At 36.5% G+C, this 27,142-nt stretch overlaps 1 protein-coding gene across 1 annotated transcript in view; it reads right to left on the bottom strand.

Moving 5' to 3' along the window:
- Window positions 1-27,142, bottom strand: part of NAALADL2 (N-acetylated alpha-linked acidic dipeptidase-like 2) — an 825,315-nt gene that overhangs the window by 440,794 nt on the left and 357,379 nt on the right. Inside the window, exon 5 of the mRNA XM_014546150.1 lies at window positions 22,359-22,509. Within this exon, the coding sequence (XP_014401636.1) occupies window positions 22,359-22,509 (151 nt within the window). The remainder of the gene's footprint in view (window positions 1-22,358; window positions 22,510-27,142) is intronic.

Genomic DNA, 27,142 nt, shown 5'->3' with positions numbered 1-27,142 from the left:
TATATATATATATATATATATTTGTCTCTCCCTTCCCTCCCTCAGCCCGTTTTGGATTGAACCTGGAAAGCTCCCAAGGAGGTTGTGGCCCAACAGAACTGCTGAGCTTTATGCACCTGCTGAAGAGACCACCACATGTAATGGGATCTACCTGGATGCCAGCACACACACACTCTGGCCTTCCTTCGGCACTAGTAGAACTTGTCTGGATTTTATAAAATCGGTTCATGATTATGCATGACCTTGGCCGGGAAAATAACAGATAGCTCGTCACTATCAAACCGCTGTTTTTGCAGAACTGGCTTTATGAGACAAATTGACGTTAGTTCAGAATTGAGATGAACTCTAGAATCTCACAGCAAGGAAGGAGGAAGTTTTCCTTTTTTCTTAACCCAAAAATGGTTCAATTGCCTTCGATTTCCCTTTTACAGATTAAAATGTAGGTCACTCTAATATTGTTTCCATTCATGATGCCTTCTCATCCAATTTGTTATTCCATCTCTTTCTTTTCCTTTTACTGCCTTCTTTCACCCTTAATACTTTCTAACCATTTTTTAATATTGCCCTGCTTACCCTGAGTATTTTCACTGTAAGCTCTTCCTTATCAATCTCCCCCTACATTGACGCATCTAGTTTGATCACTGGACACACAAAAGAACATAACCACACACTCAGCCTTCTGGCAGGCATGGAAAAGATGCACACAGGTTGCACGAAAGACCAGGTGACTCAGTGAACTCACAGCACCAAAGAAACTTAGGTTGCAAAGGGTCTATCTTAGTTTCCTGGCTCAATTTCCATAACTTAAACTTTTATTGGTTTCTTGGCTATCAAATTGGATCATCAACATTTCAGAAAGTTACTTATGCTATTATAATTTATAGCAAAGCCATTTTTTTAAATAACTGTAGAATTTGCTACAGAAATAAAATGGAAATGGATGAAAATGGCTTGTAGGCGGAGAGAAGCAGTGCTCTAATTCAGTCAACCTCAATTTTTTCATCTGTGCAATGGAGAAACTCTATACACCTCAGGGCATTTATTGCTCTGAATGTTATTTCGCATGAGAACACTTAGAGAATGAATACTGGTTGCTATTTATTATTAACACTATTCTACCACCCAGAGATATTCATGCATTTTATAGGAAATATATACTTAAAATTATTTTTCAATCTGGGACATTGAAAAAATATTGTGCTGAATTTTCTTGCAGTAAAAACACACACGTAACTGATTGGTACCATATTGTATTGGACTTTTGTGTAGGGAAAAAACACAAGGCCAGCTCCACGCATCCTGGGTGATTAAATTTCAGGCATGATGAAAAGCTGTATCTAATGACAATCCCAGTTGTGAAGTTAGGATTGAGCACTAAAATAAAACAAAACAAAAAGAACAAACAAAATACAGGGATGTTTAAAGATAGAAAGAAAAATAATGGGGGATTTTTTTTTATACAGCATTATTTCTTTGTCTTCTGTCAGTGTGCAAAATGTATATGTCAGGCTCAATATTTGTTTTGAATGTCTATCTTTAGGAATTAACTATAAAGTATCCAGACTACCTCCTGAGACTTACTTTGTATAAGCAGAACTTTGTATTATTTGGGAAAGTGACATTAGTTTAAAATATATATGTGTGTGTGTGTGTGTGTGTGTGGGAGAGAGAGAGAGAGAGAGAGAGAGAGAGAGAGAGAGAGAGAAAGGTATATCTCCAAGGAGAAAGCCAATGTTTTACAAATAAAAGAAGGGAGTATTTACTTTCTCCACTAGAACAACATAGAAGGTTTGCCATCAACTTTAGTGACTCTACACTGTCTTCAAGATAAAAGACTGCCTATAAAATCAAATGCTTTGCCTGGCCAGTGTAGCTCAGTGGTCGAGCATCAACCCACGCACCAAGAGGTCACCAGTTTGAGTCCCTTGATCCCCTGTCAGGGCACATGCCTAAGTTGTAGGCTCAGTATGGGGAGTGCAGGAGGCAGCTGATCGATTTTTCTCTCTCATCTATGTTTCCATCTCTCCCTCTTCCTTCCCCTCTTTCTAAAAACCAATAAAAGTATATTTTTAAAAAATCAAATGCTTTTTAATTTTATTGCTTTATGGTCTGACCCCACCTAATGTTCCATCCTCAACTCACATAACTCCCTATCCTCTGCTCCAGCCACACACAATATCAAAGTACCTATTTCTCTCTTTCTTGGTGCTTGTGATTGTTAGCTCTGTTCCTGGAACCCATCTCATACTTAGGCTTTAGATATAAACTTTTTGTTTTCCTCTCAGATGCTTCTGTTTCCAAAAGCATTTCATCTAAGAAATTTGGCCATCTGCCACTCACCTTTCAAAATTTAGTCCAAGTTTCACATGGAAATACAAGGTACCCAAAATAATTGAAATAAGAAGAGCAAAATTTAAGAACTGACAACTTCCACAAAGTACAAAACTCACTACAAAGTTACAGTAATCAATGCAGTGTGGTAATAGCATAAGAACAGACACATAAATCAATATGAATAAAATTGAGAATTAAGAAATAATTGTATACAGCTATGCATAATTGATTTTTAAAAAGGATGACAAGACACTCTATGGAAAAACAATAATCTTTTCAACAGATTGTACTAAAACAACTTGATATCCACAAGCAAAAAAATGAAGTTGGATTCCTAAATCACACTATTTCTATGAATTAATTCCAAATGAAGCAAAGTACTTACTAATTGGCAATATGCATTTTGAATTATATTTACCAAAGAGATTCCTATCCTATGTGTTACTCCTGATTTAATGAAGAGAATATAAAACGATTAGAGATTTAGTAATAATTGTGAATATCATGCTATACATCTAAAACTCTTAAAAGGTGAAAACCAATTCTCTTTGTTAGTTAATTATAGACTGTTCAATAGTGATCTGTTGAGGTTACCTTGCTTTCAGAAAACCTCAGTGTTTACATTTTAACATATTTCCTTATTAGTTTTAATCATTTTTCTTCCAAGACAATTTTATCCCAAAAATGACATTCTCCTTCTTTTACCTCTGAATATAGGGTCTATCCAGATGGGCAATGGATACTCGAGGAAAGGAATTCTTTTTTTTATTTCTTTAAATATATTTTTATTGATTTCAGAGAGGAAGGGAGAGGGGGAGAGAGATAGAAACATCAATGATGAGAGTGAATCATTGACTGGCTGCCTCCTGCACGCCCTCTACTGGGTATTGAGCCTGCAACCCGGGCATATGCTCTTGACTGGAATTGAACCCGGGACCCTTCAGTCCACAGGCTGACGCTCTATCCACTGAGCCAAACCAGCTAGGGCAGGAATTCTTAATCTGGTTTCCATAGGCCCACAGGGGAGTTTATTTAAAGACATTTATTCTAGGGGATCCATGAAGCCTCTGAAATTACAGGCAATTTTTTACAGATTTTTTGTCCAGTTCTTTGGAAAGAAGATACATTTCTCAAAGCTGTCAGCACCTCAGGTAATGATTGCCACTTATTTTTTCTGCCCATCATCATTAATAACAGCCATGCTTTTGTGCAGAGTAGTGTGGTCGTAGTACCAAGCTAGACACCATAACAAATTAAAGACAGATAGAAGTCATCATTCAGAGACCCGGGTCTTTAATTGTCAATTGAGTAGATAAGTCTTCTACTTCTTCATTTTTATACACAACAGCATAGAGTGCAGTCATGACCTCCAGGATCCCTTCTAGTGCCAGAACTCTAAACCCATAAATCATTAGTCACATACACAGGGAAGTTAAAGAGAGAGAAAAAATAAACAACATAGGGCCTTTGGGAACCTTTCACACTGCACTCAGCCAACAGAACCTCACAATTCCAAGCTGAAAGAGACTTAAAGCAGGATCACCAGTCCAACCCCCTCATTTCCTACAGGCTCTCTATCTTTTGATTAGTGGTTGCAGTCAATGTGTCATGTGACTGCCACTGTTTCCTGCTCTCACTCCGAGATTCACCTTATCCTCCTAAAGTCTGCTGGAAAATGGCTTTGAACTACACGCCAGCGCATCATACCAGTACAGTTGTTGATTCCACTATACTGCCAGAGGGTGTTTCAGGGACTGTTTCAAACACCTCCTGCCCTATTTCTAATTGCCACCCTTGAACTCTGTACAACACCAAGGTGGTTACCTGCTCCCTTCCCTCCTTTCTCTGTAGCATCTCATCTAACCCAACCAGGGTAAAGACTCACTAACTTACTGAGCTTACCTCCCTCTTCACCTCAGTTGACTTGACAGTGCTGAGGCTCATCCCCAGAACAGGTGTAGGACCAATCCAAACTTTGTTTGAGGGGAACCCGGGGAAGTTTTGTACTTGAAGGGGGTCAAAGTTTTGCCTTTGGGGAGATTTATTTTAATCTGTTTATTAAGAAACAGAAGACTCAAAAAGAATGTTTGACCCTCCCCCTCTGCCCAAGAGATTCAGATGAAAAGACTTGTCCCAGGGAAGAAATCTTAGGTTATTCATCTTAGGCTGATTTGAATTAAATATGGCACCTAACAGGGACCTGTTAGCTAGATCACCCGCTGTGTCCCATTGAGGCAAAAACTGACCTACCATGTTTGTTCTGCTCTTCAACTATCTCTAAATTGCTTACTTCCTTTGAAATCTCAGATCCTGTTTCTCCATTTTTCCCCGTGTCCAAAATGACCTATATACACAATTTATTTCACTGTCTTTGGAGTTTTCATCTTATATGAATTACCTGTGCACACGTATTAAAATGTCATTTTCTCCTGTTAATCTATGGTATGTCATTTGAATTATGGGAGGAAAGGTATTATTTTTCAGCTCCCACACGCTTCTGCCCACATGGCAGTGACAGGGACTTGCCTGGTACCTGGAACCCTTTGTACCAGTTCCAGGGACTCCCTTGCTGGTTTTGTTGTTGTTGTTATTGTTGTTTGTTTTGTTTTTTCTTTTTTCTTTCTTTTTTTTCCCCTTGGTTTTTCTGTCTCTCCTAAACTGGTGACCTGGCCAGCACCTGTGTTGCTATAAACCCAGGTCCCTGTTATACTTTTTATAATGTCCTCATGGGAACTGGGCCCTGCTGCAGAACCCCAAAACCTGGGTTTGCTCCAAACTCCTGGCTTCTTTCCATCTGCAGCTGCTGTCCTTTCCTGTTCTATCCCACAGCAGATAAACAGAAAGACAATGCCTTTAGTAGGTGTTCACAGAAGATGTAGAATCACAGACCAAAAAAAAAAGGCAACAATTTAAAGTTAAATATTCATCACTATCCTTAAAAATAGATCATATCTTTCCCGTTACAGGGACTTTTTTCAAGTCATGTCCTCCCTTAACCTGTTCTAACCATTCTGCAATTTTCAGAAGCTTTCTTCCTTCTCTAGCTTCTACCACAGAATCACACTCCTCACATAGTTTTGTGTATTTCAGAAGCTATCTACAAGCTTTACCATGCAGACATTGTGATTGCACAGTTTCTGCTATGAAGTGCAAGGATGAATTTATTAGGCAAGATTCTATTCCTTTCTCTCACAGAGCTGATACCAGGGCTAGGCTGTCAGGTTCTTCCCAATTATACCTACATGGGCAAGTGATAACATTATCAAGTCATAAGCCAAAAAAAGTAGTTAAACCTAAGCAGGAACAGAGACTCATGAGCTACCATAATAGTTGCTGTACTTAGCATTTTATGTTTTTCTTCTTGATAATGGTGAAAATAGAGGCATGCTGTAGTTGATCCCTTTCTGATATATATATGACAATAAAGTCAAAGAAGCTGTTTCTATAATTCTCTCTTGTATGAACTTAATAGGGCTGCTATAACAGAGTCCTATAGCCTGGGTTGATTAAACAAAATAAATGTATGACCTCATAATTCTGGAGACTAGGAGTCCAAGATCAAGATGTCTGTAGGGTTGGTTTCTTCTGAGGACTCTCTCCTTGGCTTGTAGATGGGCATCTTCCCCTGTGTCCTAATTTCTTCTTCTTAGAAGGACATGCATTCTATTGATTGGGGTCCGGACCAAAGCACTCGTTTTAACTTAAGTACCTCTTTAAAGACCCTACCTCCAAATATGGCCTGAGGCTTCATACTTAAACATATGAATTGGAGGCAGGAGATACAATTCAGCCCATAACACCTCCTGTCAAAATATAAACTAGATTCCATGGTCAAATCTATTGGAGAAGCTTGGTTTTGCCTTATCATCCAAATGCCTGTCATTTTACATAGTTATTCATATCTACCCCACTGACTCTCACAAGTGTCCTGGTTGGTCTGTGTATTATATAGATACCCTAAGCCTAAGAAATATCCCTGGTTTTGTCCAATTTTTTCCTAGTATAGCAAAAGCCAACCCAGGAACTGACTCTCACAAGTGTCCTGGTTGGTCTGTGTATTATACAGATACCCTAAGCCTAAAGAAATATTCCTGGTTTTGTCCAGTTTTTTCCTAGTATAGCAAAAGCCAACCCAGGAATGTCACACATCACTCTGAGTCAGGTTACTGAATTGTAAACTGGCCTGTGCTTAACAGTTATTTTAATATTAAGTTTAAATTTACTGAGCTTATTAAATAATATTTATCAGTTTAATATTCATCATGGATTCCAAGTTTTCTTGGAATATTAAAATGACGGAGACTTTTATAGAGATACCATAGTAACAACTTAAGTGTGCTGTGGAGCAGATGGAAATTTCAGTGATCTGTACTCCAGAAATGATTGCCTAAAGCACATTATCTTTTTAACTTACTGCTTGAAAATGTAAATATCTGTATTATCTTAAACACTGTCACTTTATCATTTTTCACAGCATAAAATTACATTTTTATTCTGTCACTAAAATGGGGAAAACCACCGGAGGGACTAGTTAAAGAGCGCTGTTGAAGAGTTCCGTTCAAATTTGAGTTTCAAAAAAAAACACAAAAAACAGATTTTGAAGATGGTTAGCAATGAACTGGAACAGATCATGCTGAGGAAAAGATTAGCTGAAATACACTGATTTTCTAGACTGTAGACAACACCAAAAATTCAATTATAAATCTAATTACAACTTTAATTGTTAAACAATCAACTGGACTACTTTTTAGTTGCTGGGTGTTTTGCTTCCTGCTGACTCACAAGCAGGTGCATCTGCAGGTGTTAACTTTGCCATCACCATGTGACCTAACCGCCCTGCTCTTTTCTACTTTTTCTATTAGTGCTTTTTACATCACAAACAGCTAAAAATGTGCAAGAGCTGAGGCACAAACCATACATCTCGATGTAGGGGCATAAACCTAAGAAAGAATTAGAGGGTAGAAGGGAAAGGGGCAGGGGCGTCAGGCCAGCCATCCCACAGTATGCTTGACTGAATCATAGTCCTTTAGCTCCTCTGAAAATGAGCTCATGGTAAATGCATTGGGGAAATTTTCCAAACGACAGTGCTTTGGGAATTTTAAAAACACATCACAATAATAATAGGTTGAAAAATTCTATACCAAAGAAATCTTTTTAGCTTAGTTTAACCCTCCATTTCTTTAATAAATTTGCTGAATATAATTTTGCAAGTGTTACTCAAAAGTCTGAGGAATTAATCAGAAAGTTAAGGAGAAAGAAAAAAGAAAGAAAGAAGGTTTTTAGGAGTCCTGTGACCAATACAAAGCCATAGGGTATTCAATAATCATATGGGGTATATACATGTAAGTCACAATCTTTGTGAATATACAGGTGGCATCATTTTATATTGAAGTGTCATGGAAAGAGTTTATTACCTTGCTTATTTTCACTAGACAGAGCTAATTTTACATGCAAAAAGGATACTAAAGCCAGGAGTTTGGCTTATTACAAAAGCAGTCCACGTTTACACTTCTTAAATGTCTAACACTGAGATGGTTATATCTAAAAAAAAAAAAAACCACACACACATAATATTACAAAGATTTAATTTTTCAATTCTCACTGGAAAATTTAGGACTGAGTGGCTGTGGATAACCAAAACAAAAGAACACATTTTTTCATCCAGGATGCATCTCTCAAATGAAATTGTATGAGACTGAAATTTACAATGCCAGCAGCTTGAAGCAAATGCAATAACACTTTAAAGTAGCATTACAAGATTTATTTTTACATACTTAAAATTCAAAAACTCTTCAGAGGATACTGGAAATGGAAAATGTTTACTTTAGAAGCACTCGACTATGTTTTGGTTCAACACTAAACCGTAAAAGAATTCATGAAGCATACCCAATATGTGGTTCTTAGTCTGCTTTTAAATAGATTTTAAATAATTCAAGTGGTAGAAAAAGAAAAACAGTCTTTAATTATCCAAGATTATATACAAAAAGGGTCTCATGGATGATCTAAAACAGTAGATACCCACCAAATTTTTTATAAAATCACTTTGTTTTAGGCACTTACTCTGCAGCTCTCATCCAATAGAACTTCCTTTAATGATGAAAATGCACTAAAGTAACCACGAGTGGCTACTGAGCACTTTTAATGTGGCTAGTATAAATGGATTTTTTTATTTTAATTAATTTTATTTAAAATTAAATAGCCACATCGGGCCAGTGACTACTTCAAGGTATAGTGCAATTCTAGACCTTCTAATTTACAACCAAGAATGGAGTTAAAGCCAATTTTTGGTAGTAGACATACTGATGTCCTCTCCAGATTCTCCATTCTCTCAATTGAGAGCTGAAAAATATATATCCATATCTTGATTTATTTAGCTATTTTTCCAGTTAAAGTTTAGATCTATTTTATAGTAAATTTGAAGTAAAATTATAAAGAAACAAAACATTTTTACTATAATAGGTTTTGCAAAAGGAAAAACAGAATACATAAAGGTCAAATGCTGTACTTCAAATATATATGACTATATAATCATATATATAATTAAGTTTATATTAAAATTAATAGAAAACTTCTATATAGTTGATGAGCACACCTTAGTTGACATTGGATAACGCATTTTAGAATTTTTATAGTTACCTAAAATAAATTAGTTATATGTGAATGATTGAAAACTATTTAGGAAGCAAATGATTGTTAATAAAATTTAATAGTATATTATTGGATGCTATTAATTTAGGGAATCAAAGCAAGATTGTTGAAGGGACCAAGAGACTAATATAGGCAATTTTATGCCAACAAATTGGACAATCTAAAAGAAATAGATACATTCCTAGACACGTGAATCATGAAGAAATGGGAAATCTGAAATGACAAATTGCTAGTAAGGAGATTAAATCAGTAATCAGAAACCTCCCAACAATGAAAGTGAAGGACCAGATGGCTTAATTCTAAGAAACCTTTAAAGAAGTAGTAACAATCCTTCTCAAACTTTTTCAAAACAAAAAAGAGGACAGAAACTTCCAAACTCATAATGTCAACTTTACACTGAAAAAAAAAAAAAATGAAGGAAAGAAAGGAAAGGAAATCACGGGCCAATATCCCTGATTGACATAGATGCAAAAATCCTCAACAAAATAATAGTAAACAGAATTCAGAAGTACATTGAGGAAAATACACCATGAGCAAGTTAGATTAATTCATGGATTCAAGGATGGTTCAACATATGCAAAGCAATGTGATTCACTACATTAACAGAATGAAGGATAAAATCACATGATCACCTCAATAGACACGAAAAAGACATCCTATTACAGTTAAAAAATAATAATAATAACTCTCAAAATTAAACACCCTTTATGATAAAAGAAATTTGAAACAAATTGAGTATAGAGGAAACATGACTCAATGTAACACACTATATTAAATATGACCATATATGTATGACAAGCCTTAGCTAACATTATAATCACTATTGGAAAGCTAAAAGCCTTTCCTCCAAGATCAGGAAAAACAAGAATGTCCACTCTGACCACTTTTATTCAACATAACACTGAACATCCTGGCCTAAGCAATTAGGCAAGAAAGAAACATAAAAGGCATCCAAATCAATATGAAATAATAAAAATTGTCTCTGTTGCAGATGACATATATGTATTTCCAAAAAACACTTCCCCAAAAATATTAGAAATGATAAACAAATTCAGTAGAGTTGTGAAATACAAAATTAATATACAAAAATATGTTGTGTTTCTATATAAGAACAAACTATTGGAAAGAGAATTTAAGAAAACAATCCAATTTACAATAGCATCAATAATAATAAAATATTTGGGAATAAATTTATCCAATGAGGTGAAATGTCTGTACATTGAAAATTATAAAATGTTGATGAAAAAACTGAAAAAGACACAACTAAATGTATAAATGCCCCATGTGTTTGGATTAGAAGAATTAATATTGTTAAAATGTCCAAAATACCCACAGCAATCTACAGATTCAATGAAATCCCTATAAAAACTCTAATGGCATTAGAATTTCTAATGAAATACAAAATACAACATTAAAATTAATAAAGAATGAAGAATGAACTACAAATATCTCAAAGAGCCAAAGCAACCGTGAAGGAAAAAAAAAAAAAGATAAAGGCATTACATTTCCTGATTACAAATTACATTTCAAAACAATCCAAATAGCATATTCTATATAATAAAGAGCTAATATGCAAAGGGTCATCACACCCTCAAGCCCTCACACCATAATGGCTTAGACACTCAACACTGGGGAGAAAGGAATGGGGACCAGCCAGGCTGTGGCTTGGAAGAGGGACAAACCATTCGCCCTGCAGTCCTGGGCACCAGGGTCTGCGCCTGTGGCCTGGGAGAAGGACAAGCCTCCTGCCCCGCAGTCCCGGGTGCCTGCGGCTGTGGCCTATGTGAAGCCGCCTGTCCATGGTCCCCTGCAGCTGCAGCCAGTCTGGGCAAAGCCGGCCTGGGTCCTGGGTGCCTGCAGCCAGCCGGAGAGAAGGAAGCCCAGGTCCCGGGTGCCTGCGACTGGTTGGAGGAGGGAATCCTGGGTCCTGGGTGTGGGGCAAGGCAGAGGCGGTTGGGGGCAATCAGGCCAGCAGGGGAGCAGTTAGGGGCAATCAGGCCAGTAGGGGAACAGTTAGGGGCAATCAGGCAGGCAGGCAGAGGTGGTTAGGGGTGATCAGGCAGGCAGGCAGAAGGGTTAGGGGTAATCATGCAGGCAGGCAGTGGTCCCGGATTGCAAGAGGCAGTCAGACAACCCCCGAGGGGTCCCGAATTGGAGAGGGTGTAGGCCAGGCTGAGGGACCTCCCCCGACCCCATGCACAAATTTTGTGCACTGGGCCTATAGTCTATCTACACTAATAAAAGAGAAACATGCAAATTGACCATCCCTCCGCTATGCCCACCAGCCAATCAGATCGAGTATGCAGATTAATCCAACAAAGATGGCAGTTAATTTGCATATGCAGGCATGGAGTAAAGACTGAAGACAGCATAGAAGGAAGCCAAGCACTGCAGAAGGGAGCAAAGCAGCAGAGAAGGGAGGGAGCCGAGGCAGCGGACACGGGAGGGAGCGAGGCAGCGGAGAAGGGAGCGAAGCCTGCCTTGGTGGGCTTTGCTCCCTTCTCTGCTTCTCTCCAGCTGCAGAAAGCCCTATTCTTGCAGGTATCTTTCTGCAACAAGCCTCTAGTATATATATAAAAGCCTAAGTGACCATTATGACCAGCTGGTAGCTATGACGCGCACTGACCACCAGGGGAAAGATGCTCAACACAGGAGCTGCCCCCTGGTGGTTAGTGCACTCCCACAGACAACCTCCAGCAGCCAGCCAGCCTTCTGCAGTCCCTCTCCCCAGTCAGCCCGGATTGGCCCTGATTGCCGACCAGGTTGAGGGACCCCACCCATGCATGAATTCGTGCACCAGGCCTCTAGTTATTAGATAAAAAACAGACACATAAATCAATAACACACAAAGAGAGACCAGAAATAAAACCATGCATATTTGTTAAATTAGTTTAGGACAAAAGTGTGTGGGCTATGAAATAAAAAGGTTAGTCTCTTCAATAATGAACAAGATAATTGCCAAATTTTACTTTACTATCTGCTCATGTACAAACAGTCTAATTTGACCCTATAATGAAATGTTTAAATATACCCATACATTTTGCACAAAATGGAACCCTACCCAAATCCTCCTCCTAGAACTTGTTCACTAGGGTATTTAAAGGTGCACAACTTTAGCTGACATGGAAGTTCTTTTCCAGATGTTCAATTTGACCTGGGGCAGCTCAATCAAAACTTATTCTTAGTGGGAATTCTCAGAAAATGAGAGATATGGATTTTTCTGGCAAATGGATATGCAGACTCCAGAACTTCAAATCTCCCTGAGAGCAAGTCAAATTCTAGCAACAACAATATTTGTAACAAATATAAAAATAAATAAATAAATGGTTGTAGGAAAGTCGATATTCACATGCAGAAGAATAAAACTGGACTACTACTTAATCCAAACAACAAAAAATCAAATCAAAATGGATTAAAGATGTGAAGATAACACATGAAACCATACAACTACTAGCAGAAAACATAGGGAGTAAGCCCTTTTACATTGGTCTTAATACTATTTTGGGGGTGGGATTTGACACACCAAAAACAAAGGAAACAAAAGCAAACATAAACAATGAGATTGCATCAAACTAAAACTCTACTGCACACCAAAGGAAACAATCAACAAAATGAAAAGGTAGCATGTGGAATGGGAAAAAAAAATTCAAAACCCCTATCTGATAAGGGTTTAATATCCAAAATATGCAAATTCTAGCCCTTGTTAAAATGTCTACTATCAACAATTCAAAAGAAGCACATGCTGATGAGGATGGGGAGCAAAAGGAATCCTTTACACTGTTGGTGGGCATGTAAATTGGTACAGCCCCTATGGAAAACATTATGAAGATTCCTTAACAAATTACCATATGATCCAGCAATTCCACTTCTGTGTATATATCAAAAGGCAATGAAGTTATTATTTCAAATAGATGTCTGTACTCCTATATTCATGGCAGCATTATTCCCAATAGCCAAAGTATGAAAAGCTCCCATGTGCCAGTCAACAGAGGAATGGATAAGAAAAATATCGTATACAAAATGTATTCAGCTTAAAAAACAAAAACACGGAAAAAATTCTGCTATTTGCAACACTGTGCATGAAACTGGAGGGGGTTATGCTAAGCGAAGCTAAGTGAAATTAGCCAGGCAGAGAAGAAAAATACAGCAGAGTATCACATATATTTGGATTAAAAAAAAAGAAAAGAAGAAAAAAGTTGAACTTATAGAAACAGAGTGTAATGGTGGTTGCCATAGTAGAGTTGGGGGAAGAGGAATAAGGAGAATCTGCCAAAAAGGAACAAACTTTTACTTTACAATAAGAGTAAGATCTGAGGATCTAACGTATAACATGGTGACTATAGTTGAGAATATTGTAAGGTATAGTAGAAATTTTCTATGAGAGTAGAACTCAAGTGTTCTCTTACGTACAAAATAATGCTGTGAGATGATGGATTTGTTAACTCAATGGTGGAAAGTCTTCACAATTTATACATATATCAAAACATAATGTTGTAAACTTAAAATATATTACGCTTATATTTGTCAAGTATCACTCAATAAAGCTGAAAAATCATTAAAAATTTAAAAAAATAAAAGGAGTTAATGAAACTCTTAATTACCTTGACTTACTTAGGGAGAATTAAACAATAAATAGAGCGTGGCATTTCCACATGTATGTGGAGAATTTTTATATATCCACTATATAACTAAGTACTAATTTTTAGAATGGTTTGGTATAATACATATTATTTTCTGCCACTAGCTAGAAAATAAAAATTTACTTTAGAAAGTTACATCCTAGTTTCTGAAAAACATCAACAAAGGATACTTTAGGGTTCACTATTTTTTGGAGATGAACTTCTTAAGGCATTGATACTTAATATATAAGATTATGAAAATTATATGTAACATATTAAAATACTGAGAACCCATTCTTCATAATAAATAGTTAAGAATTTTTTTAAAAAGATTGCTATTTTTTGTTGCCTTTATCATTTGACAGTGAATATAAAAACAGGCTGTATTGACTTCTTTAAGTTTACATGTGACAGCAGTTGTACTAATGATATTTTTCTCTAAGAAAAGTTTGTGAACAATAATATCTGATACTGTAGCTATTTATGGTTCCTGACCTTAGCAGACAAGAAAGCATGAAAATTGGCTGGGAAAAGTAAAATTAGTTATATTCATCATCATGATTTATTATTTCTCAGGTTCATTCCTGTTCTTTTATGCTATTTTAGCTGTTTTTTTCTGCTCAGCTATTGTCAGTTCCTTGAAAAGATGGCTGTACTAATGATTGCAACAATAATTTAAATCTTTTAAAAAGACAATTAGATGATTATATTTTCCAAAGTTTAAAGCTATTAAATAAAAAGGTTTATAAAGTTGGGAAAATGACACAGTTTTGAATCTTTTTCACTAAAATAATCTTCATAATTTTGAGATTGAAAAAAATTAATCTTCAATTAATTCATTTTGTTCTATTCAATTTCCATCACTATAGGTAAACTTACAAAACAGTACTGTGAGAGAATATTGAAAATTGCATGTGATTCAATCTAAATTTGTTCTGATTTCATATTGATACAGTCTAAACCTGTAGGCAAGCTTTATAATTTTACCATTATATCTCACCTTCAATGTTACCCTCGAGCATGTATTGAAAGTATGAGAAAAACAACTGAAGCTAAACTTTGTTCAGCATTAGATTTGGATCATTTGTCTGCTGATATCACACCAAATGCAACTTATTTTCATAAATCTCAATGACCTCAGTTATGCATGGTAGATGCAAAATAAGATTGTTTCATATGTTGTATGAATATCTAATCCCTATGCTGTATACCTGAAACTACTATGATATTGAATGTCAACTGAAGTTGAAAAATAAAAATTAAAGTAAAAAGAAACTGCAGCTCCAAGGTGGAGTCACTTGCACCCAGGAGAGCAAACCAAGACCTACTGGTAATTGCACTTGCATCCCCTCCCAGGAATGAATTCCCTGATGGAGACTAAGGAGGTATCTATCTGCCTGATAAGAACCCTGCCTCCCTTCCCCCAAAGAAAGGTACCTTGCCTGAAAAACAAAACAAAACAAAACAAACAAACAAAAAAACATCTTTCATTTCTTTTACTAATAACTAGCTTGTCCTGAAAACAAAACAAAACAAAACAAACAAACAAAAAAACACCTTTCATTTCTTTTACTAATAACTAGCTTGTCCTTCCCAGGTTCTGCCCCTAAAAAACCTTCCATTTTTGAATTCTCAGAGCACCTCTCTGTTTACTGTGGACACTACAGTTCGTGAATCATTCAATAAAGCCAATTCGATTTTTAAATTTACTAATTGATTTTGTTCATTAACATTTTATTCATTGCAATGAAAATGCATTGAAGAATCATTTCTTTTTTAAGCAGTGGATTTTAGCATCCTCTTAGAATCAACATGGACCTCAGTGGAAACTTGATTCCTAAGCAGATAGACTGTGTGTTTAATTTAAAGAACATTCTGAGTGACTAATGTACTAACTGACACACATTTCATATGAACAGTAGTCATTCAAAAAATGTTCTTTAAAAGGAGACATTGATACAACCAATTGAAAATTTCCCTGTTTGAGATAAAAATAAAAACACATATGGAGCAGCATAGAGAGGGTCACTGGGGAAAATATTTTCAACAATAAAGATACATTTTTTAAAAATTAGAATTTTGAAAGGAACCCTGTGATTTTAAATAAGCCCTTTTCTTAATATGTTGTGAATTAAACTTTCTGGAAAAAAATGTAAACAGCTTAACAATGAGCATCTATTTAAATGGTTCCAAGAAAAAAGTTGAACAATATTGCATATAAATCCAAAGTCTTTAGGACATATACAAGAACCACCAGTTACCTTAAAGTAGTAAAAATATGGATACTTTATTGTTTCCTCACCAATTGATGAGGCATTTCATGCTGTGAATATCTAGCATCTGCTTTGACAACTAGGCATATATTTATATTTTCTGCTGTTCTAGTCGGGGAATAGTTTAACATTGTCTCAGTTGATTTAGTATCAACTCCAGTCAGCCTTTAGACATTTGTCAAGGTAACTGGACCAAGAACACCTAGTGAAGACTTGTCACACATTACACTGATATTCTTTAATGGTCTTGGTTGGCAGAGAGGATGTTGAACAGACAGTACATAAACAACACAGATCCATTGAACTACAACACTGGGAATATTAAATAAGCTGTGCTGTTTGATACCCTCCACTAGAGTAAAACCACTGAAAATTCTGACTTTCCTCTCTAGAATTTAAAGCAAAGAAAAACAACAACAAGTACAAACAAACAGGATTATAACAAATACAGACAGAGAGACGAAGCATTAAATTGGGATGGATTTCAGGAAATAGTGGATCTGGAGAATTAAGTCTAAGTCAAGATGAAATAAATATCTTGGATTTCAATTAACTAGTAGTCCATAGATTAGCCGGGCATTGTCTGGAGTAGTGGATCTGGAGAATTAAGTCTAAGTCAAGATGAAATAAATATCTTGGATTTCAATTAACTAGTAGTCCATAGATTAGCCGGGCAATTGTCTGGAGATAGTACTAACATTAAAATCAACTCTGTAGACAACAGAATTTCAGAAGGTAAATTATTAAAGCAAGTGCATGGAAAGCATTAATAACTCCGATTACTATTTTTAGTCCTTCAGATATAAGACCATCTTAGTGCTAGAAATTGGAAAAGAATTTTCTTTTCCACTTTCAATATAGACCAAGTAGAATACTTCTTCCTTTTAAGATATCCATTTCTTACCTTCCTATTGTTATGCTCCCCCATATCTTTCTGATTACCTCTTTGTTTTGAGCCTCACCCTATGTAGCTGTTTGATTAATAATTTTAGCCAAGTACATTTGGATTAGAACTGATCACTGGTGTTACAATTATGGTCAGTTACTATAAATATAAGTTTTTAAGACTTATTTACCTGCGTCCCTAGGTAACATTTTCAAGTTACTTGTGCTTCAAGCTGAGAACAGAACTGTGCTACATGTCAGTTAGTATTCTAAAATTTTAAGTTTCTAGATGAGATTTGCTTGGGATATAATTTAAAGTAGCTGAAAACTTGTAGCAAATTGGTAAAAGCAGTTATGATGCATTTTTTACTTTAGACATTGAATTCTTGACATAGTTGATAACATATCATAGAAATTAAGATAATAGATTTGACTTTTGATATCCTAACACCTTAATTAGAATTTCAAAACTTTTTGAATCAATGGATTGTCTGCTATTTTGTTTGGCAGAAGAGATGAGAGAGAATTGAGAGAAGCCTTTAAGGAGAAAAGAAAAATCATATATTTTGTAAACAAACCTATCATGTGTAAGTGCTTATACAAACTTTTTTAAGAATGAGTTTTAATGAGGTTCATTAAAATCAAGGTATAGCCCAGGATAAGAATCATCGAAGAAAATTAGCCATATTAACAGAACAAGTTATTCACTCAACAAATATTTACTGAGAACCCACTGAACACAAAAATTGGGTTGAGGATCCAAAACACACGTTTCTAAGTCCTGATTGAGGTGGAGACGACAAAATTAAAGGCAGCAATAGAAGATGAGATAACAAAGTTTAGGTAAGTAGCCGCAGTGGTAGATAAAGAATGTATTTCTGAAGTTTAGTGGTTCTCAAAATTCAGTTGTATCAGAATTTCCTGGAGGGTCTGTTAGGACAAAGAAGGTGGGCCTCTCCCTCAAAGTTCCTATATCAATCTGGGGTGGAGCATGAGGTTTTGCATTTCCTTACTAACAATCATAGGCTGCAGATATAGATACAGGTATAGATATTCCTCTTTCTTAATTTTGAATAAAATAAGGCTCAGAAAAGATAATAGGCAAACTGAAGCTAAAGGCTTGCTTTTGTTAAAAAATAAGACATTCTTTTTTGTGTGTAATATGAGCAAAATTTATTTAAAAACTTTTACTCTTTGCTCTAATCCTATATAATAAAAGGGGAATATGCAAACTGACCCTAACACCAGAACGACTGGGAATGACTGGTCACTATGACACACACTGACCACCAGGGGGCAGACGCTCAATGCAGGAGCTGCCCCCTGGCGGTCAGTGCACTCCCACAGGGGGAGCTCTGCTCAGCCACAAGCCAGGCCAATGGCTGCCAGCACAGCAGTGGTGGTGGGAGCCTCTCCCGCCTCCTCAGCAGCACTAAGGATGTCCGACTGCAGCTTAGGCCTGCTCCCCGCTGGCAAGTAGACATTCCCTAAAGGCTCCCGGGCTGCCAGAGGGATGTCTGACTGCCAGCTTAGGCCTGTTCCCCTAGGGAGCGGGCCTAAGCCAGCAGGTGGACATCCCCCGAGGGGTCCCAGACTGCAAGAGGGCACAGGCCAGGCTGAGGGACCCCCCCCCAAGTTCACAAATTTTTGTGCACTGGGCCTCTAGTTCTATAATAATCAAGAACTTTGGATATGCAATGAGACTTACTGAGCAGAACTACCACATAGGAAGTCCCTGTGTCTTGTCTGGGCAGTCCATTTGGATCATGTGTTATAGAAGAGTGCATCAGCATTCTGTTTAAAAAACATTTACTTGCATCAATACAAACATTGTAGTATACTTGTCAGCAATCAAAGGGAGTGAACTACAAAACACCCATACTGAGCAAAAGAACCCACACAAAAACGCATACATATTGCTTGTTTCCACTTTTATGATGTTCTAAATTTTTGTAGCATGAGAAAAGTGAGAGGGTGGTTAGCTGGGGCTAGTGATGTGGAGTCACTCTGAAAGCACTAAGAACTTTCAAAGGTGATGAAAGTGTTTTATTTTAACCTAAAAAAAATGGTGTATGGATATTACATGGTTGAGTACATGGGTGTATTCTTTGGTCAGTTAAGAGGCATAAAGATTACACGAGTGTATCCTTTTGTCAATTAAGATGTGTGCATTTCAAGATATGTAAAGTTTATCTGGAAAAATAGCAAGGGGTGATGTGGGATGTAAGGGGATGTACAAAACATATCCTGGTAGAATGTGTGCAGTTGATGACGCCAAAGGAGGCATACAGAGAGTTCATTATACTATTTTGTTTACTTTGCTTATATTTAAAACAAACAAACACAAACACCTCTTTGGATATTAGTCAATCTCTACTACTTCTTTGGAACTTAAACATCCTTTGGTTATTAATAAAATAAAGTTCCTAAAACTGGAAAAAGAGGTATTTTTGTTTCTATTAAATTTATTGGGGGTGACATTGGTCACCATGAACATATAGGTTTCAGGTGTGGGTTTTTATGTTATAAGATCTGTATATTGCACCAGGTGCCCACCACCCAAAGTCAAATCTTCTCCTGTCACCATATATTAAGGACCTCCTACTACCCCCAAAATAGATTTTTATTAATTCCTCTAATAATTATTCAGATACTTTTGTTCACTTTGAACAAATTATTATTTGTAGTTTTTATTTACAATTCACAACCTTCTTTCTCCCCCAAAATTTTTTGAGGAGGGTTGCATTATTTTTTTAATGTGAGTAAATCCATAAGACACAGACAATTGAGAAAATGTCAACAAAGAGGGATAAATAAAAATAAAACAGGGGTATAAATCATTGCAGTTAATCAGAGATTCTTAGCATACAAGGCAAAAAGATAAATACAATGGGCTGTATATGTGCCTTTCCTGTGTGTTATAGGTACAAAAGAGGTCCTCTCCCTTCCTCACTCTGTCATTATATTTGTAAAAGATTATTCATGTGAATCATCTAGAAGCACATGAGTAATATAGTAGATAATATCGTGTTATAGGTACAAAAGAGGTCCTCTCCCTTCCTCACCCTTCCTCACTCTGTCATTATATTTGTAAAAGAATTATTCATGTGAATCATCTATAAGTACATGAGTAATATAGTATATAATATAATGTATTAAACTGTTATTTTGTCATTAAATTTAAAAATTCTGATTTCTATTTTGCAGAGAATGATTAGTCATTTTATCTTTGTTTAAGAATGTAAGTGGCAAGTAAGATTACTGATATTATAAACGTATATCTTTAAAACGTATTCTAAAGGAATGATGGAAATGGAAAATCATCACTTGGCAAATACCAGATAAAAATTTTAATAAACAAGAACCATTGATGGATGCTAACATTTATGGGAAAAGTATGATAAAAAAGATGTTTACATTGTCTCATCTTTCCAGAAGACCTTCATTAATTAGAAAATAAAAAAATAGTAACTATACAGTGGGGCAAACTGTCAGACATCACCATGAACAAGGGATTAAAGTTAGCACCATGAGACATGAGACATATGCACAGTATGCACTGCCTTATGTGGTGCACTGAGCAGGGCACATCATCCTTTCCCCAGTATCCCTGCCAAAAATGCAGAACCACAATATGATCATCAGAAAACACTGGGCAAGCTCAATTGAGGGGCATTCTACAAAATCAACTACCAAATATTCTTGAAAGGGTTAAGGCAATGAAAGAAAGCCTTTCAGATTGGAGAGGATTAAGTAAACTAGGAAACTAAATACAGTATGGAATTCTAGATTGGATGTGGCAGCAGAAAAGAAGATAGTAAGAGAATTGAGGAAATCTGAAAAAAAAAGTCTATAATTAGTTAACAGCATTGTATCAATGCTAATTTTATGACTTTGATAGTTTTATTGTATAGACTCTGGGATAAATGTATACATAGTAACTATATTTGCAACTTTTTGTAAGTAGAAATGACTTGAAAAGAAAAGAAAGCATTCTGAGATTGCTCAGGACTAGCCAGCATTTTACTAGACTTGACTACATTCCACATTTATGAAATGACCTGCGTCAGAATAATGTTTAGAGTAAATGTTATCAGCTGGGCAACTTGCCAACTTAAGCGGAGTATCCATAAAGTGTCTACTTCTCAATAGCATTGCAGCCCATTGATTTGTCACAAATACTTAGCTGCCAGGTGCAACCTCCCTAAACTGAGGCACTGAAACCAGGGAATTCTAGAAAATCTCCAAATAAGAGAGCTGGACAGATATTTCCGATGCACAGAAATTACAGATGAACACCTCCTAATTTTAATTTAAAAATTGTACTGAGACAGTAGATCATACAAAATACAGATCAATGAGGTCCCAAAGGAAATTCTTACCTGAGTTAAAGGAGTATTTTAGAAAACAGAGCAGTAATCAGTAGACACCCACACACACAAATCACAAATTATAACTCATACCTCAATTTATTTCTTTGTTGGAGAAATTTATTGATTGATTGGTAAAGTCACACCAGCTGGACTTGAGTAAGATAATTAGTAAAATCTTTTGTGATATTTTGTGGAGAACAAAGAAAATATTGGCAGAACACATAAATAATTGCATAAAAGTTTTGGTAGTTTAATTACTGGCTGAAATGTCATGGTTAATGGGTTAGTATCACCCTGGAAGAAGGTCCAAGGAGCTTTTTCCTCAGCCAAGTCTGTATAAACGTAATACCGGTCAATGGCACATGGGACAAAAATTCAATGATGAATGAGCACCTGCCAAAAATCACTTATCTTTCCTCTGCCACATGACCCCTTTACATGAACACAGCTTCCAGGGAAGGGGAAGGATGTTTTAATGCAAAGAAGGCCCCTTCTGTACTGCCAAAGACTGGCCGAAACAATGAGATCCTTTCTCTTAGGTAACCACACAAACTGATCATATTAACTCCACTCTTTTCCAGCATCGTTTCTCACTACTTTTTTCATCTAACTTAACTAAATATTCCCCCAGACTCTGGACTTAAAGTTATTATAGCTATCCCAGAGCAGCAGACATTTTGTGTACATGTTTGCCACCAACACGGATTGCCCATCACACATGGTGTTAATTTTTCTTCTCAGTCAATCAATAATAACATATAAAATGTGTTTTTCTTTGTTCATGGTACTGTAATTTATGAAGACAGATAATCTATTAAAGACTTTTAAAAATATCTATTCCAGCCCTAGCTGGTTTGGCTCAGTGGATAGAGCGTCGGCCTGCAGGCTGAAGGGTATCAGGTTCAATTCCTGTCAAGGGCACATGCCAAGGTTGCAGACTTGATCCCCAGTGTGGAGCGTGCAGGAGGTAGGTGATCAATGATTCTCTCTCATCGTTGACGTTTCTATCTCTTCCTCTCTGAAATCAATCTGTGCACCGGGCCTCATATATACTAGTATATATAAGCAAATGAGTAGTCTGAGAAAATACAAAATTCGCTTTTTAAAATATGGAGTGGTAAGAATACTTTGACTTTACTATCCCTTGCTTAGTTTAGGTAGCACGTGTTTATACATTGCAGTCTTGTAATGCGCACAAGAATAATGAAGATTATCAGGGAACTTACCAACACTTGGATAACCAGGCGTAGAAGGGTCTCCTCCTGGATTCAGTGATACCATGAAGGTGTCATCGTCAAGATTTGCAGTCTTTGGTAAATCACAAGGATCAACATATAGGAGGACACCTCCAAATCCAGCCTTTTCCAGTAGGGAAAGCTAAAATAGGAGAATAAACAATTAAAATATTCCCTTATGCATTAAAAGTTTATATACTGCCATTTCATGAATGTGACTGAGATAAGATGACTCCCTTTTCTGTGTTTTTTTTTTTCTCTTTTAAAATAAACAGATGCTTCAGACTTTCCAGTTATCAAGCCCAGCCAGAGAGTTGTTCTACCAGCCTCTCCCCTTTTTTCTCTATCTCAGTGGTCGGCAAACTGCGGATCGCGAGCCACATGTGGCTCTTTGGCCCCTTGAGTGTGGTCACGAAGTTTCAATCGCACTGTACGTGCGCGCCCGCATGTGGTATTTTGTGGAAGAGCCACACTCAAGGGGCCGCAGTTTGCCGACCACTGCTCTATCTCAACAATATTTACGCAACATTCCTATAATGTCGATATATGGGTAGACTCTAATCCAGTATGGCAAGTGTCCTTATAAGAAGAGGGAGAGATAGCAGGGATATGTGTGCACAGAAAGAAAGCATGTGAGGACACAGCAAGAAGGTGGCAATCAGCAAACCAAAAAGAAAGGCCTCAGAAGGAATCAAACCTGTCAACACCTTGATCTTAAATTTTCAGGCTCCAGAACTGCGAGAAAATAAATTTCTCTTTAAGCCATCCAGTGTTTGGTATTTTGTTAGGGCAGCCCTAGCAAACTAATACTTTCACATAAAGTACATATCAGCCAAACTTTATACGAAGATTCAGAAAAGAATTGTGATTATATTCTAGGTCTTCTGAGTCATCTTAAAGCCAAATCAAGTAATGATTGCATATCTACTATGAGTGAGATACTGTCTCAGAAGTGATTTGTTGATTTTTTTTTCCAGAACACTTGATATATCATTTCAATTCCTGTTATATAGTTGCCAAAGCTGTGATCCAGGAAGTTTAAGAGCTTGAGCCAAGGTCAGAAATAATAACGGATAATGCCAGGGATCAAAGTAAAGTTTTCGGAACTCAAGTCTGGCGATATTTCCACTAAAGCACACCTTTTCTTTCAATTATACAGCCATCCTTTACAAAGACAAATAGACTGGTGGAAGGGTGATTTTTTTAATAATAAGGCACATCAGATGCTTCTTGCTGTGATCTGCTTCCTGAGAAGACATTCAGATCAATACTGTGTGAATTATATGCCTGTACTAAGACAACAGAATGTGTACATTTTAGAATCAAGATGCATGGTTATAATAACAGAAAAATAGAAATAAATTTTAAAATTTTGAATCTAGCATTTGATAGCACATTCACACTCATTTAAATAGCTATGTTGTATGTGAAAAATAAAAAATGAAAATCAGACAAATACTCTGATAATTTCTTAAGCACATTATTTTGACCTTCGAGTTCAAATGTTATGTTATTCTTTCTTCTTGGGATTGTTTTTGCCTATTAATAGTTTTGTTGTTTGGCTCTATTATTAGGCATTGTATTGTTACGATGCCATTAAAAAGGTCTGTAAGATTCCAGTTTTCTTTGTTAAGTCTCATAAATAAACTCACCTTCCTTTGTTAATGAGATGACAAGACTGCTTTTGTGAGGAATATTCACTGTAATCAGACTGAGTATATTCAAGGCATAATTAAAGCATTCTTTTTGATTTCATGGAACATCTTTACTTGGATTTCAAATTGTTTAACTTCATGTATTCAACGTTATTTAAATAACTCTACTGAGATTAATAAGAAGCAATGATCTCCTGCTTTTGTAAAGAAAAAAATAAACTTATTCAAAATTTAAACTTGTTGTCAGAGTTCTAGAAATTATCCTCAACTTTTATCATTATGATTCAGGGAGGAGGGAGGCAGGGAAAGATGGTAGGGAATAAGGGAGGAAAGGAGAGAGGGAGGAAGGAACAGAAGGAGGAAGGATTAAGGAGGGAAGATCTCTTATTTTATTAAGTATGCTTAATATAGATATACTTTTATTGTATCTTAAGCCAATTTATCATTGTGGTCTGTGGGGTTATTCTGTTTTCATAAATGAAGTGGTCATGGCATAAGATGACTAAAGACCACATCATTAGTTAATAGCTTATTTTATTTACCGATGCTTTTTTTAAAAAGCGATTCTGTCCACCTTGCTTCTTTTTTTTTAAAACAATAGCTTTTTATTTGTTTTTAGAGATAAAGGAAGGGAGATGGAGAGAGAGAAAGAGAGATAAACATTGATGTGAGAGAGAAACATTGATTGGTTGACTCCCATAGGCACCCAATCAGGAATTGAACTGGAAACTTTGGTATGTGCCCTGATCTGAAATCAAACCTGCCACCTTGTGGTGTATGGGATGATGCTCCAACCAACTGAACCACACCAGCCAGGGCTTCATAGCAGATTTTAGACTAAAAAAATATATCCTCATAATTTATTGTTCTGTGCTTTTCCCATTAAATCATGCTGCTTTGAAATAATGAAATACTGTGATTTTGCACATTTCTTCTATTTTTTTAATTCATATTATTCAACAACCTTTGCAATGTTTGGTGTATAAAAGAAACCTAACCTTTAAGAAAAAAATATTTTAAAATATGATGCTATTTTTGCAACTGTAGCTTCAAAATATTGAGAGCACTATATTTTATATCTCTGCTCCTTAGCTTTACTATGCATGAAGGATCCACTTACGTAGTATGGATCTATTATTTTATGCTCTAGGTTGAGAACATAATGATAGAGTGGGAACAAAAAGTATAAACCTAGACCCTCTTATTTTCAGGTAGAAGGTTTTGAAATTGGGAATAAAAAAGAAAAAAAAACACACACATAGTGGTCTCGGCTCTGTTCCTCTGTCAAGATGTTTCATGAACTGTAAACATTAAAGGTTATTCATCTTTAACAATTTCTCTAATATGATTTCATCACTTTATAGCCAATATTGGGAGGAGTATATATAATTTCTATTAGTAAATATATTGCTAATATTATCAAGTGCTTGCATTTGTCTTTCAATCTGTAGACGTTCTGTTGCTTTTAAACCAAACAAATCATGTTCGAAAGGAACAGGAAACAATATGACCACCATATACACTTAGAAATTATATACAACTTATCATTTTTTGTGCTTATATTTGAGTGTGTGTGAGAGGAAGAGACAGGGGGTGGAGAAAGAGAACACAGCTTCACATAACCCCATGTGTGCATCTCTGGGATCATGTAATTTTCTAATTGCATAAACAAGATTACAGAAAAAAAAACAGGGAGTTTTCCACATTCCTTAGTCTTTGAAAATTTATTATTTAAAAAATGCAAATGTTACCAATATTTTAAACTAAAATGTATTTAATTGAAGCCATAAAGAATGGAGAAAAACTCGTAGATAATAAATAATAGAAGAAAATATCTCTAAAGGTATCTCCCAAATTACCTGTTGTTTAGTTTTTTTGCCATTTTTTGATTTTTCTATGTGTTGATTCCACTTTTGGGAATATATTCTAAGAATTCAAAACACCAATCAGAAAGAATACATGCACCCCTATGTTCATAATAGTGTTATTTACAATAGCTAAGATCGAGAAACATCCAAGTGGCCATCAATAGATGAGTGGAGAGAAAAAGCTGTGGTACATTTATACAATGGAATACCATGCAGCAGTACAAAAAGAAGGATCTCTTATCCTTTGAGACAGCAATGGATGGACCTGGAGAGTATTATGCTAAGCTAAATAAGCCAGTCAGAGAAAGACAAATATCATGTGATCTCACTTATATGTGGAATCTAATGAGCAAAATGAACTGATGAAAAAAACAGAACCAGAGACATGGATGCATGGAACAGACTAACTAATGTCAGAGGGGAGGGGTGTAGAGGAGACTGGGTAAAACAAGGTGAACATATATACACTAGGGGCCTGGTGTACAAAATTCATGTACGGGGGTGGGGGAGGAGTCCCTCTGCCTGGCCTGCAACCTCAGGGGATGTCTGACTGCCGGCAATTGGACATCCCTCTCGCAATCCAGGATGCTGCATACATCAGTGACCATACTTTTCATACAAGTGAAAGGCATCTTACTGTTTTATGGGCAGCTACATTTTTTTTGCCCTGATTATAAAAAGTAGTACATAACATGATCCTTCTGAGGCAGTAGTACCATTTTTTCCCATCTTATGGATGGAAAAACTGAAGCAGGAGAAGTAATGGGCTTTGTCACACAGTTATAAGTGTCAGAATCAGGGCTGACCACAAAATGTGCAAGCCAGAGTCCATGCATGTCATCGCTGCATCATCCTGTTTTTTCAGTGTTAGAGTAGCCTTGCCAGGTTTCAATTTTTAAATCTAAGAGACTGTTCCCAATATATAGGGTAGGGTCCCTAGGCCTGTCAGGTGATCAGGGCCAATCTGTGGAGCGACCCGCAGGAGGGGCAATCTGGGGGCCCCACTGGCACCCGCCTTGGCTGACAGCCTGGTGCCGTCCGCTGGCTGGCTCTGCCCCTGATTGCCACCACTGGTCGCCTCCCTCTCAGGGGGCAGATGCTCAGTGCAGGAGCTGCCCCCACCTAGGTTGAGCCTCTGTCACCTGATCGTCTGTGTGCGTCATAGCAACCAGTCATTCTGCAGATTGTTCCTTTGTTTGGTCAATTTGCATATTAGGGTTTTATTATACAGGACTAGAGACCCGGTGCACAA

This window comes from Myotis brandtii, unplaced genomic scaffold (assembly GCF_000412655.1).
Source record: "Myotis brandtii unplaced genomic scaffold, ASM41265v1 scaffold432, whole genome shotgun sequence".
In the NCBI taxonomy this organism is placed as follows: Eukaryota; Metazoa; Chordata; class Mammalia; order Chiroptera; family Vespertilionidae; genus Myotis; species Myotis brandtii.
This window is presented reverse-complemented; position numbering and strand designations above follow the sequence as displayed.